This window comes from Talpa europaea (assembly GCF_964194135.1).
Source record: "Talpa europaea genome assembly, chromosome: 4".
Lineage (NCBI taxonomy): Eukaryota > Metazoa > Chordata > Mammalia > Eulipotyphla > Talpidae > Talpa > Talpa europaea.
The window spans coordinates 4,173,196-4,187,600 of record NC_140070.1 but is presented as its reverse complement, the minus strand read 5'-3'; the positions used below and the strand labels follow the sequence as shown (position 1 = coordinate 4,187,600).

Here is a 14,405-nt window from a genome sequence, read left to right as displayed (position 1 = left end):
GGAGGCGACAGCACCTCGAGGCCACTTTCTGCCGTCAGTCCTTCCACGTGCTCTGCCGCACAGGCGGGCCCAGGCCAGGGTGCGACGAAGACATGGACGCTCAGAGCTCCCTGTCCCTGGGGACGGCCCATCAATGGATGGGCCTGGACAAGGGGACAAGGAAAGAAGTGGGGTCCTGAGAGGTGGACCAGATCAGAGGTGCCCTGGAGGGAGCGGTGCCCAGAGGCTAAGGCGCCTGTGCAGGGTTACACCAGGCAGGAGCTGGGCGAGGCCATGCTGGAAGGGACAGGAAGCCAGCCACCTACCCAGCCACCCCTTTCTCTCTACCTGGCAGGTGAGGGGGGAGGAGGCACAGGCAGCGGGGAGGGCGGTGGCGGGGGTGGGAGGGGGGAGAGGCCGTCATTCCATGAGGTTGTTGCCTGAGTTCACCCCCAGCAGCCTGCGGACCCTGCGCTACAGCCTGAGTCCTACTGAACATCCGGCCACGTTTCTTCACCTCGGCTCCCCTGGTCTCCAGGCCCCAGGCCAAGAAGAGGCACCTGCCCGCCTCCCACCAGCCTACCTTCCAGGGGGCTTGGAGCCCCCCAGGCAAGATCAGCAAACCAGTTCTCCGTTCTTGGACTCGGGCCCTCCCTGTCCTGCCCCACCCTCCTCTGCTTCCACCAACCTTCCTCTCCCTCCACCTGTCCCTCTCGTTACCCTCCCCAGAGGCCAGGACCAAAGGAGAAGCAAAATCTTGGCAAAACAGATCAAATTTGGCATGGCTTTGCCCAAGTCAGAGCTCACCGCTTTCCTCTTCCAAATGAAAGGGAAGGAAAACAATCCACCGGGAAGCCCACAGGCTCCAGGAGGCTGTTCTCATCCCGACGCCAACCTCCCTGCTCCCAGCCCACCTGCACCTGGCGTCCAGGGGTGAAGGGGCGGGAGGCCCAGACAACTTGGAATCCAGGTTTAGAACGTATTTGTCTTGCCAACATCTATGCCAAGGACACATTCACTGATTCATGTGTTCACTCATTCAGCAGATGCTTTGTGAGCACCTACTACGTGCCGGGGGTGGGAGATGTGGGCAAACAAAGCAGAGATTCCGGCTTCTCGGCGTGTGACTACAGCTGTCTCTACCCCGTTGTCCTCAGGTCTCTGCGAGACCCTTGTGTGGGCTCCGATCGACTCCTCTTTGAGGTAGGAACAACCCTCTTCTCTCTCACACTCACTGCACAAAGGGGTGCAGCGAGCATCTACTGAGCCCCTGCTGGGTAAGGCAGGCTGTTGGCGAGGTGCTCTGAGCTCCTTTGGAGAGGCTGCACCTGTTAAGTCCCCAAAGGTTTAGCGGAGAGCCAAAGACGCGGTGCCCTCTGGGTCTGGGGTGGGGAACTCCTTCCTGGGGTGTGAGCTGGGGCCTAAGACCCCGGGGGAGGATGTGTGCCTGGAGAGGTGTGTTCAATTCCCGCAGACCCTTCAGGGAATGAACTCGGGAGCCTCGCAGAGCGGCTCTGAGCGGATTGGTCCAGGTGCCTTTGCCTGCCTCAGCCTCACACAAAGGACAGGGGGACAGAGAGGCAGGAGAGCCGTCCTCGGGTTCAGGTGTCCCCTGATGCCTTTGCAGCCCCCCAGCTCGTCTGCACAAGTGCAGGTTTTGTTGAGATGCGTGAACGTGAAAACACATTGAAAGGACCTTTCGGAGCGTGAAGGTCAACGCACAGGATTCCAGTGCGGAGGTGGGGGTGTGGCCTGGACGGCGCTGGCACCCGAGCACGAGCCCCGAACTCACCGTCATCACACAGGTTCAGCTTGGACAGGCTCCTGCCGTCGAAGGGCTCCTCGAAGATGGAGCTGGAGTCGCGGTCGCTCACGGCGTGCAAGTACATGGCTTTGTTGTCCATCCCGCCTGCAGCGGGGAGAGGAAGGACAGTGTGGGTGGGCGCAGGAACCATCAGTAGAACACGGCCCCCACTGCCGAGCCCCTGAGCCCCAACACCAGACCCTCTCACCAGCAGTGCCCAGTCCTCAGGCCCCGACCCCGTCCCAGTCCTCAGTGCCTGGGAAGGCCTTAGGGCCTGCCATGGGCCCCGCGCCTTCCCTTCGGCAGCTCCAGGCAGGGCTGGAGCCCAGTGATGGCACCTCCTCCTGACTCAGCAGAGGGGGTTCTGCGCCCCGGAGCTCCGGGTACCTCAGAGAGACCTGGGTAGAGACAGCGTCTGTGCTGCGTGGCAGTAAGGAAACTGGGCACTACGTGGGCCTGGGACCAGCACAGCTGAGGGCACAGCTCCTCCCAACCAGCCCCAGCAGCCATGGCTGAAGGAGCTGGTCAGCAGAACCACAGCAGGGCCTGGGGTGGGGTCCTCCAGACGCCGAGATCCAGGCAGCCTCGGGCCCAGGTGGGGCGGGGGGCCGTGCTGGATGGGCTGCTGAGGCTCAGGTTGGGGTTTCCAGTCTTCCTGGCACCTATTTAGACTTGGGACACGAGCCGTCCCTTGTGCACCTGTGTGTGCAATGCTGTCCGGTTTGTGACACGTGCACATGCCCCACGGATGTGATGCGTGATGGAAAGACACGCCCATCGCTGCCAGGGGCTGCCTGGCTGGGGGGTCGTGCTTGCTATACTTTCTGGGCTCACCACGAGGCACCTGCACTCTCCATATCACACAGAATATCCATTTCCCAGGCGGGCTGCAGAGAGCTGGCTGACACCAGGCACCAGGGATCTTCCTCACGTGTGCACTCAGTGATCTCGCAAGTCCCTCTCCTTCCAGAGCGCCTCCGGCCACAGTGTCACTTGACTTCTGCTTCTGACCTTTGACCATCTGGACACTGAACCGCCCACCCCCCAATTCACTCTTAAAAAGTGGATTCTGTGCAAGACAAAAGGCCCAGGGAGGGGGGACGGGAGACAGACCCAGGGGCCACTACCGGGCAGGAGGACAGGCCACTGGCTAGAGGGGCAGCGGGCAGTGCCCCCACGCGGGTGGGAGGTGAGGCGCTGGCACTGTTCCCGCAAACAGTCGGGAAGGAGGGGCTGGCGGCTGGCTCGGCAGGCAGACCGGAGACAAACCCCTATTTTCACGACTTGATACTGGTCCGCAGAGACCTCGGGCTCAGGCCGAGAGAGGCCGCAGCTGGCCTGTTGCTGTGTAGCTGGCTTCCGACGGCCAGCGGGCCGGGCCAGGCTTCTGCTCCTCTCTCTCCAGTGCTGAGATGCCACACCCCCGTCCATGTGTGCACGCGTGAGCTCACACAGCACACGCTCACGCGCTCCACCAGGGTGTTCCCAGGCTCTGAGGCCTTTCTTCCAGCCTGAGCGGGGGAGGGCTCCGCCTGGCCAGCGTCTCCCCTCCCTGCCCCGGGGGTTCCCCGGAGCCCCAGGATAGCTTCCACCCAGCTTCTCCAAGTGCGGGAGTCCGCTTTAGTCTCCACCAAGCCCTCCGCCCAGGCAGACAGCTGCTCGGCGCAGGGACCCTCGCTGCATCACGAGCCCCGAGCCTGTGTGCGGTCCCCTCCCTCTGGCCTCGCTCCTGCGCTGGGGAGCCATGGGGGAAGCAGTGTCTCTTCTGCCAGAGGCAACAGGCGCTGCTGCCCAGAGTGGGTGCAGGGCTGGAGGGCGTGTGCCAGCCAGGGAGGTGTGGAGGCTCTTGGCCAGGTGAGCCCCATCCTTATCCACCTTCCCCTCCCCCCTCTGCTGCTCAGCCTGGGCAGGAGCCAGAATGTGGGGCTTGCTATCTGGAATGCGTCTACTGGGCGGCCCCTCCTCTGCCCCCACCCCTCAGCTGGTGGGGCGAAGCCCCTGGAGCCTGATGGGGAGAGGGGCTGGGCCGAGCAGGAGGCCAGATGTGAGCCAGAGGAGACTGGAAACGCACAGGCAACTCTGCTCACAAGTTTGTTACTTGAGACTGAAACCCAAGAATGTTCGTCTGCTCCAGGTTTTATTGGGGGCTGCTTTTCTGTCGTGGGGCGTGGGGGCGGGGATTTGTACCCTTCCACCTCGGGTGGTAGAGCCTTTGGGTCACATCTGTGCACTTGAGCAAAGTACGGTTAGCTGCTGAGGGCAGTGATAACGGAGCCGAGCCCCTTGTGCATCTGTGCACGCTCGTGTGCACACGTGTGTGAGTGCATAGGTGTGCATGCATGCACAGGTGCACAGGGAATGTGGTATCTCATTACTTGAAGAGACACGCGGTATGGACCCGGTGCACCCGCACCCCTGTCCTCCCCAGGAGTTCTATGCGGGGGGAGGGCATCAATCCATCACCCCATTTTACAGAAAAGCCACCCAGGGCCCCAGGAGTGAAGAACCAGTGGGTGTCAGCGGGCTGAGGCACAAGGACAAAGCACCCTGCTCCGGCACTGGCCCAGCCACAGGGGTCATCCAGGGAGTCTGTGTCTGTCCCTCCAGCCACCACTGGTAGGGCTCAAGACCAGCGGGGTGGGGGTACAAAGAGACCTCCCAAGGGCTTGAAGCAAGGACAGGGTAGACCCCAAGTGGCAGCTCCCAAGCCGGGCTTCTGTATCAGGCAAAGTGTGGGGCCATCCTGGAGCAGAGAGGACTTGTCAGCTGAGTCGCTCATCCTCCCACAGAGATGCCCCGGCAGCTCCTGGCCTGCCTGCAGGGGGTGGGGTGCTCAGGGGACACCAGCTCTGTCCTGGCTCTGCTCCTGATTACTCGGCCCAATCAGCCACAGGTTCCTCATCTCTGTGCAGGGATGCCCTCAGGTGCCCACCTCTGGGCACTGCCAGCCTGCCTGAGAGGTGCGTGCAGGGGCCTTTGGACCAGGGCTCACAGGGCGCTGGTGGTGCAGACTGAGGAGGATCAACAGCACCCAGCATCGACTTGGGGGGACCTCCAGGTTTCTAGGGCCTCCCTCCTGCCTCAGCAGTCCCAGGAACTATGCCGGTGGGTGTTCCTTTTGTACAAAGCAATCGCTGAACCCGACCCAACTCCCCAAGTCCTTCTCTGGGCAGTTGCAGGACCCCATTCAGCCCTCCTGCTGTGGGGGAGGCACCAGCCCCACTTGCTGCTGCAGAGACGTGTCTCTGGATTCCAACAGCTGATTCTGCGGGGCTCAGAGTTTTTCTTTGGCTCACTGACTTCAAGCTCATCAGAACCAAGTGAAAATCACCTGCATGTGAGTGAGAGCATCGCTAAGCCGGTTTTCAGAGTTTTTCCCTCTGACTGTGTTTACTTGACCTGAATCATAACCAAAGCTGCGGAGCTGTCGATGACCGGGAAATAGGTTCTCCCTCCATCTGCTCCTCCCCGGGGCACGCACGCACTTGCACGCCCTCCGCGCAGGTGGAGGGACTGTCACTGTATCTGTACCATGCGCTCTTGAGCTGTGACACAAGCCAGGCTCATTGCCACTAAGGCATAGCTTTCTCCAGCACCCCAAGTGCAGGCAGCTGGGTGGGGCCCCACAGACCCTGGGCTCGCAGCTGGGAACTTCCCGGCCGGTCGCCACCTCCATGATCTGCAGCCTGAGGATGCACCCACAGGCCCGGCTCCACCCTCCACATCCCAGGGTCCTGCAGCTGCCTTGGGAGTCCATGCCCAGCCGCCAGGACAGAGTGATGCCCAGACTCACCTGTGTGCCCTGCTGAGGTCTGTCCCCTCAGTTCCCGGCATTTGCCATGGTGACAGGAGAACTGGCTGTTGCCCCCACTCAGAGACCCCGGCAGTCCCTTGGAGCCTGTCCCCACAGCCGGTCAGATCCAGATGGACTCATAGAAAGAGGCTGCTGGGGTGCCTAGACTCTTCTCAGGGGTCACTTCTCCAGCAGGACCAGGTCAGGAGGCAGGACACAATGCGGTGTCCGAGTGGGGGCCGTGGGCTGGGAGTCCCTGGCTTGGTGCCTCGCGTCGGTCAGCCCCCGGGCTGTGCTCCGAGATGTTCTGTGAAGGCACCAGCAGCTCTGCTAGGTGCTGACTGAGATGGGAACTGCAGCTGCTCTGGCCGCCCAGCTTTATAAATAAAAAGTTCTTGGAGCAATTGCAGAGGCTCCCCTGGGGCTGGAACGCGCACCCCCTCTGCCGGCCAACCTCAGCATTGCAGGCACCTCCCGAGCAGCCAAGCCAGCCTTCTCGGCCTTGGGACTGGCGCTCACACTACAGGCCCTGCTCAAAATGCTTTTTTGGAAAGCTTCTAGGGAGAATGGCAGCTAGACCTGGCTTAGGGGGCATGCAAGAAAATCAAGTGGGTGAGCTTATTTGCAAGACGGATTGGCATTGCTCGAGTCATTCACCGAACCTGGTGTGGAATGACTTAATGTGTTTTCCTTAAGCCACACCAGCCCTCCGGGGCCCAGGCTGAGGGTGGTCAGAGGGTGCTCCTTGAGTGCTGAAGGTACTTCGCAGAGTCACACTCAGCGCCACTCAGGAGGGTAGGGGAGTCAGACGGGCTCGCCGTTCTGGGGGGCAGGGGCTAGGGAGCTCCGGTGGAGGAGGAGAGGCTGACAGGGGCAGACCTGTAAATCGAAGCACGACCGATTACATTTTAAGAAGAGGAAGTTGCCCAAATGTCAGGGAGTCTTGCGTTCAGATTGCGGGGTAGTGACAGGAAGGAATCAGGAAAATTCCAAAAGCAGTTTGAGCTGCCCTGTCTGCTTAGAGCTCCCAAGGACCCAGCACTGGAGGTGCTCATGGGACGCTCCCGTCTGTGGATTAGCGATTCAGCCTCCATCCTTGTGGGGCAGACCTCATACGTGGGGGCACTCTGCCAAGGCTCAGCGAACCCCGAGTGCAGCTGCCAACCCGCAGCTGAGTCAGAAATGTCTTCGTCATTTTCAGAGACGGCTCCTCCTGGCTGGCTGGGAGGCAGCTCCAACGCAAGGCTGCAAGGCTGCTTTTTACAGAGGGGGAGGCCGCGATGACATGATGATGGTGACGAGCAGGAGAGGCAGGAGGTAAAGGAAACATCTCTTTACAGGATAGACCATGTGCCAGTCGATTAAGTGACTCTCGACAGCAGCCCTGGGAGTAGGTGCTGCTGTTGCTCCCATGTCACAGAGACAGAGCAGTCTAGTAACCTGGCCAACACTTACCGGTACCTCTTTTCTCCAGTGGAGCACACGATCCTGTGTTAATGTTGAGAACTTTTGGGTTTCTTTTTTATGTATATCTTTAATTTTTCATTTCTTTTTTCTTTTTTAAGATTTATTTATTTATTTACACAAGCACTGGGCACAGTCAGAAGTGCGGGAGGGCGAGAGAATTCACCAGAGCCAGAGCGGGGAGCAGAACAGGCAGAAGGACCGAAGGACACTGCTGAGGGGAGCAGCGGGCGGCAGGAGAGGTCTGCGCGCCATTCGGGACCCTCCTCCGGTGGCCGGGGAGCAGCCGGGGATTGAACTGGCGCTGCAGAGGCTGCGGGCAGCTTCGCAACCCAGCGCTCAACCACTGCGCCACCGGGGAGGGCCTCTTTTTTCTTTTTAATTAAAAAAATTTTACTTGTGCTGAAGTACACATCAAGCAAACTTTTTCATCAAAACTGCTTTTTAGGGTCCAGTTCAAGAGTCGCATAGATTCATGTATTTTCCTCAACACTCCCCACCAGCCTGCTCTGGAATTCTTCCTGTTTGTAGAACAGAAATTTATTCCAGTTAAAGAACAATGCCACACTCTCCGACTCGCGTGAGTCCCCATTCTAATTCCTGTCTCTGTAAGATCGTCTAGGTACACCTGCTATGTCTTCACTCATGGCCCGCTCCACAAAAACTATATTCTTTACGTTTACCTCCTGTATTTTTTTTTTATTCATTTGTAACCTGGTTCATGTGAAATAAAAATGCAAGTAAAAATTTGCATCATCTTTGCTCCAACACAGATTCCCTTGGAGCCCCTTATTTTGCGACCCACGTTGGGTACCTAGATCATCGCGTTAGAAGGAGACCTGGGCAAACAGATTCTGTGGTGCAGTGGTTAAAAGCAGCACTATCAAGCTATTGCCAGCCATTGCAGCACAAGTCTGATCCCCAGGGAGCTACCCACATGGCGCAGCAGACCTCTTCTGTCTCGCCCGCTGCTCCCCTCAGCACTGTACTTCGGTCCATCTGCCTGTTCTGTTCCCCGCTCTGTCCCTGGTGAATCCTCTCACCTCCCACACCTCTGGCCTACACCCCAGTTCTTGTATGCATAAATAAATAAATCTTTAAAAAATAAAATATATTTTGATCATGGTTCACCAACCAGCATTTTTTAAAATTGTGGTATAACGGACACACAGCGTTATTATACCAGTTGCAGGTGTCCGGCATAGATCTGACATTTATTTACATGGTGAAATGTTCACCCCAGCCAAGTCTCCTGATCATCCATTGCCACACTTAGTTACTATTTTACTTGCGAGGAGAATTTGTAAGACTGACTCAGCAACTCTCCAGTGTGTAAGGCAGGATTAACCACAGCCACCCTGCTGAACACCCCAGCCCCAGGATTACTGATTTTACAGCCGGAGCTGGTGCCTTCTCATCCCCTTACACATTCTACCCCACCTGTTTCCTCCACCTCTGGCCTCCACCAGTCAGTTCTCAGTATCCATGAAGTCAAGAGTCCGCACTTGGCACGGTCTCCCCATGCAGCAGCACAGCCCAGCATGTAAGGTTCTGGGCACCCGGCACAGCATTCATTCCTTGCTCAAGGTCAGAGGCTACCTGCGGCCCCTGCTCACCTCCCCATCCGGTTTTCTTCGGCCTGAACTCCCCCCATCCACCCTCGGCACATAGGTCAGCTCCTGCTCACCCCCAGCCACATCTGCCTCACCAGACCCTGCCCACTGCACCCTCTCCTCCACCACCCCCAGCCCCTCCAAACCCTCCCTCCAGGACCAGACCAGGCCCAGCCCCTCCCCGAAGCCTCGTCCACAGACTGGCCTCCTGGTCTCTCCCAGCTCCTGCGCTAGGGGCTGCTCCACCTGCCCTGCAGCCTGAACCAAGAGCCCCTGGTTGCTCCGAGCTCACCGAGGCCAGCGCTCATGTGTCTCCCCCAAGCACCGAGCCTGGGAAAGGCCCAGAGCAGATGGTAGATCAATGGTTACAAGCTGGTGACCTGGATAGTCTGCTTCAGAGACGTCGCATGGAGAGAAGACTGGATTCCAACGCAGGACGCTCAGCACGACTCTCGGCTCCATGCCCCCGAGCTCTGGCTGTGAGCAAATCACAGCAGGCCTCTCCGGGACTTTTCTTCCCGTCTATTAAACTGGGTTACTACTTCCAGGCCTTCCCATTCCTATTACGAGGGAGAGTGATGTTTAAAACGCTAAAGCACTTTACAAACATTAGCCATTGTTATTGTTTTCAGAGTTGACAGGGCTGACAGATAGCAGATGTCCTTGGGATGTGACTCTCTCCAGTGTCCAGGTGCCGACAGCTGGCTCTGTGTCTGAGACAGTGGAAGCAAGAGCCTCCACTCTGTGGAGTTCCCTGCTCCTCATTTATCTCCCCCAACAATCAGCTTCCTCTCTACTGACTTGGCTCATTTTCCAGAAGATGCGGGGATGATGGATTCCTCGAGACAGCCCAGGTTTTCTGATTCTGGCCCAGGGTTTCGGACAGCAGAGGCAGGCTCCCTCCCCGGTCTGTGCATTAGGCCAGAGACCCAAGAGTTGGTTTGCCCAGATGTCTTTCAAACTCAATGACTCAGGGTACCCAAAATGGGTCACAAAATAAGGAGCTCCAAGGAAATCTGTCTTGGAGCAAAGATGATGCAAATTTTATTTGAGAATTGGATGATGAAATACTTTTAATACAAGCACATTGTGATTGGTGGCCCAACATGTTCATTCAAGTGAATCCCAAGAAACTTCGCAAAACAGGGTGAGAATTTTGGGCCCAAACTCAGAAGAGATTTGGTGGGACCAGGGTGAAATAATGATGCTGGAAAAACTTACCTGTCCACATGCAGGAGGTGGGACACCAGGCTCCTCAGGGGCACATGAGACCCAGCCTAAGACTTTAGGTGGCTGTCAGGTTGATGTAGCTCAGCAAGGGCTGAGAGAAATAGCTCTTTTAAAACCTAGGTTTGATTAATAGAAGCACAGCGAGCAGAAACATGGAGGGGAGAGAGCTCCTGCAGTCTGGATGAGCTCACACCTGTGAAGTAGGTGTAGTTCTAGGAAAGAGGGTGCCCATTGAGGTGGCTGGGAACTTAGAGGTCCACAGGTTAGAGGAAAGGGCAGTGTCCAGCTCAGAGAAGAAGCTACTCCCAAGAACAGCACTTCCACTGCCCGGTCTATCAAGGGCTGTTCTGGGGAGTTGGGTTTCCGTGAGCTGTCCTGGAGAGCAGGCAACCTTCCGCTCGAGCCGCTGGAGCCCCAGGTCACAACGAGCTGTCTGGGCTGAGAGTCCTGCTGACGGCGGGGCTCTCCCACACTTTGTTTAACTGGAGCCTGGGGAGCCCGTGCCCGACAGGGGTACGGCTAAGGAGGTCTTGTCTGTCAGGCGGCTGGTGGCACCCTGTGGGTCCTGAGACGGCTCCCTGTCTAAGGGAGTCTTTACAAGAACAATTTCTCCACCTTGATGAAGAGTAACTCAAAACTGACTGCCACTTGGATTGCTTTGGCTGGGGGAGAGAAAGAACATTCCATGCATGCTTTTAATATTAAGAACCAAGAACAGGAAATATTATGTTCAATAAACATAGTAAGTCATAATAATAAAGATATTTTGGCTGCGTAAGATGCCAGGAAAAGAGAAAAAAAGGAAAAAAGATGAAGAGAAGTTGGGGGGAAACATGGCAGTAAAAAAGAGGCAAGCAAGGCAAATAAGTGAAAAAGGAGAAGGTGGAGGAGAGCAGGCAGAGGAAAGGGTAGAAAAGGATAATTTTTTTCTTTTTTTCTCGTCCACCCTGAAGCGTGATGCACGTCATGGTAGTGCAAGATGGAGGTTTTCTTGTTTCAATTTGGAGTTTACATTTATCAAAGATATGTGTGTGCATTTTAAATAGTCTTTTTGAATAATCCAATAATTCCTCGAAGCTTTCATAAAGGCAACCTATCACTTATCTCTCATTTCCATCAACTAATTCTATGGGCACCCATAGTCAACCTTTCAGCTGTTACTTTTTATGATTTTTCATTTCTAAATAGCAAAGTTATACTCTATTTCTTGATCCCCCCCCTTTTATGCATATCCCACCCCTACGATGGGGTGTTACCATTATTTTACGTCCTACCCGCACACATTTCTTTTCCCATCCTCCCAGTGCAGCATGCCATACAAATGCTACTCACAGATCAGCCATAGAATGTATTTTTTCTACAACATTCTATTTGCTTTGGAGTTAACAGTTCTCTTATGTTACCATTTGTGTAGTCTTCTATTTCTTTATCACTAGTTCTTTTCCAACACCCCCTAATGCCCCACACCATTTGGACCATTCTCCTCCAGGAATATTCAGACATGTTAGGTATGCTACTGATTTATATTTCTGTAGTTACCTCCCCTAAACTTTCTGCTTTGCCTCATATTGGACCAATTGCTTTCTACACTTAGTTTCTGGCCATTATCCCCAGATTTTTCTTCACCGTTATCCTAGAACTTCTCTATGATTTTATCTAGGCTTGGAGCCTCTGTGCTTTTATTGTCTTCCCTTACTCGTTCTTAATTTACTTCCATTGTTTTGGTGGAGGACATTTATCATGAAACACTTTTTAAAAAAAAAAAAAAGATTTATTTATTTATTTATACAAGAACCTGGGTACAGGCCAGATATGCAGGAGGTTGAGAGGATCCAACAGAGACAGAGCGGGGAGCAGAGCAGGCAGAAGGACCGAAGTACACTGCTGAGGGGAGCAGTGGGAGCGGCAGGAGAGGTCTGCACGCCATGTGGGACCCTTGCTGGTGGCTGGGGATCGAACTGGCGCTGCAGAGGCTGCGGGCAGCTTCGGGGCGCGGCGCTTAAGTGCCTGCGCCACCAGGGGAGGATATCATGACACACTTTTATGGGGACCTTGAAGATATGAAAATATCTATACCTTTATCCTCATCCTTGATGGATAGTTTGTCTGGCCATAAAATTCTAGGAGGCACTTACCATCTCATTAGTCTCAATAGGTTGTAACAGTGTACTGTATGTTCTTTATTTCCCACAAACTTGAAAGTTTGTAAACAGTTGAATAGACAAAAACACATTCTTCTTGTAAAAAATCAAACCATAGAGAAGAGCACAGGGTAAAAAGTCCCTCCTTTCCACATTCTCTTCTTCATCACTTCCTTCCTTCCTCCCATGATCCCTACTGTGTGTTTGATGTATTTATTTCTAGGCATTTTCCTCATTTACCTATGTATTTGTAGAATTGTAGAAATATACAATTTGGGGGGTTTTTGTCTTAGTTTGCCCATGTGATCACATATTGGGATGCCATCCCATGTGATAACATACTGACAAACTGGATGTGTTATTCTGTAACTTTTTTTTTCACTCTACAGTATATCTTAGGTCTATTTTCAGGCCAGCACATGAGCCGTGAAACCACGCCTTATCATTCTTTTTAACACGTGCATAGTATTTTGTAGTAGGGATGTGAACAAACACAGCTCATCCTGGAAGCTAAGCATGTCAACCAGCAGGTCAGCCGCTGCTCAGCCTTGAGGCTGAGGAGGTCGACCAGCACGCCGGCCCCAACTCAGACTGGAATGAGGGAGTCGACCAGCAGTCCGGCCACAGCTCAGCTGTGAGCTCAGTGTCAATGGACAGTCTGGCCCAAGCTCAGGCTAAGAGCTCTGGGTAGACCGATGGTCCATCCCCAGCTCAGCCTGGTGGCTGAGGGGGTCACCTGGGAGTCCAGCCCCAGCTCAGTCTGGAGGCCAAGGGTGATGAACGGCAGTCCTGCCCCTGCTGAGGCTGGAGGCTGAGGACATCGACTTCGAGTCTGGCCCAAGCTCCAGGAGGAAGCTGACGGTGTCAACCAGTAGTCCGGCCCCAACTCAGGCTGGAGGCTGAGTGGGTCGACCATCAGTACTGCCAAGGGTCTGCCTGGAAGCTGAGGGAGTCTCCAGGAAGTCCACCACCAGGTCAGACGTGAGGATGAGGGTCGACCAGGAGTCCGGCCATAGCTAGGCTGGGAGGCTGAGGAAGTCAACAGAAATTCTGGCCCCAGCTCAGCCTGGTGGCTGAGGGAATCGAAAAGCAGAATTTTTTTTGTCTTGCGAGTCTGTCACCTCAAGGAAAACAAGTGACAATATTTGTTGCCAATGATAATTAGCTTTTAGGGGGAAAATTGGAACTCTGTAGGACCATCAGCTTAAGACTTCAAGACTTCTCTGATGAACTTGGTGGAGATATTACTTATATGCACTTGTGGTAAAATATAAAGGAATGTGTCAATATCCGGGAGACCTGCTGAACTCACTGAACAAATATTTTCAAAATGATTAGTGCTTCAAGCCTTAAAACCAAACATTGGTATGCCATCTGTCCCCGACTGGAGGAGAAAATGTATTTTAATTCAAGAGGGTATGAAAAAGTTCACCGATCCCACAAATGCAGACTGCAACTCACCTTGAAGAAAATGCCATTTGTGAAGATTGTACTAGCAGAGAGTAATCTCCAGAAATTATCTGCAATGGCTGTTGGCTTTAAGCGCTGTGTTCTAACTTTCCTATCTGTGTGAGATTGACTTTCCTTCCTACCTATTAACCAAATCTCTATGGCCACAGATTGAATCAGAAACAGATAAAAGAATCCAGCTGTCTTCTACTAGGCCAGAGAATAAAGAGATTTGCAAGAGTGTAAAGTAACATCACTCTTCTCAATCAAATCTTTTGGAAGATATTTCTTCTTAATAAAAATACATTATTTATGTTCACATGTAATGTGCTTTTTTACTTTGAATGAATTAGTAGATATTTTTAAATGGCCTCAGCTTTCATTTCGAATACAGTAAGTGCCAACAGATGTAAAACCCCCATAAGCAATATCTCTTTAGGTTCTCAATTACTTTGAAGAGTGTAGGATCCTGAAATTGAAGAGTTTGAGAAAAGTATACCCTTCAATGACCTCCTGAAAAGGAATAACGCCAAGCCTTTCTCCTGGCTCTCATGCCCATATTGTCTCCACGACACAAGGCTACCTCCCTTCCCATAAGTCTCATTAACAGTAGGAAATACAATTGTCCCTACAACTTGATTTTGCAATGGTCCCCCTCTTTCCCATAACATCTTTGGGAATAATTTAGATAATTGTCTTTGGTGTAGCAGCATTTTCTTGTCCTCAAAGCTCTAGAAATCCATTTGGGATTCCAGATGACTCGCTTTGGCAACAGAATAAAAAAATAAAAACCACGTGCTCAGCAATCAGATTATGCCAGACGGAACAAGAGATTGAATTTTATAAACTCTTAAGCCCATCCAGTTGGGAGATGTTCTTTATTAGATTTTTTTTATAACAGAAGTCATTCTGATTCTTTGGCTCCAGGCTTG

At 53.7% G+C, this 14,405-nt stretch overlaps 1 protein-coding gene across 4 annotated transcripts in view; it reads right to left on the bottom strand.

The window, feature by feature from the left end:
* The window catches only part of SCARA5 (scavenger receptor class A member 5), a gene marked incomplete at both ends in the record, with an annotated part of 53,311 nt that extends 51,428 nt beyond the window's left edge, over positions 1 to 1,883 (bottom strand). For 3 of the 4 annotated variants that reach the window (XM_084231362.1, XM_084231363.1, XM_084231365.1), the window contains one exon: positions 1,772 to 1,883. In XM_084231362.1, coding sequence (XP_084087488.1) covers positions 1,772 to 1,883 — 112 coding nt within the window. Of the gene's footprint in view, positions 1 to 1,756 lie in introns of all 4 variants that reach the window. The other variant, XM_084231364.1, reaches the window with a different exon arrangement.
* Positions 1,884 to 14,405: the final 12,522 nt, after the last annotated feature.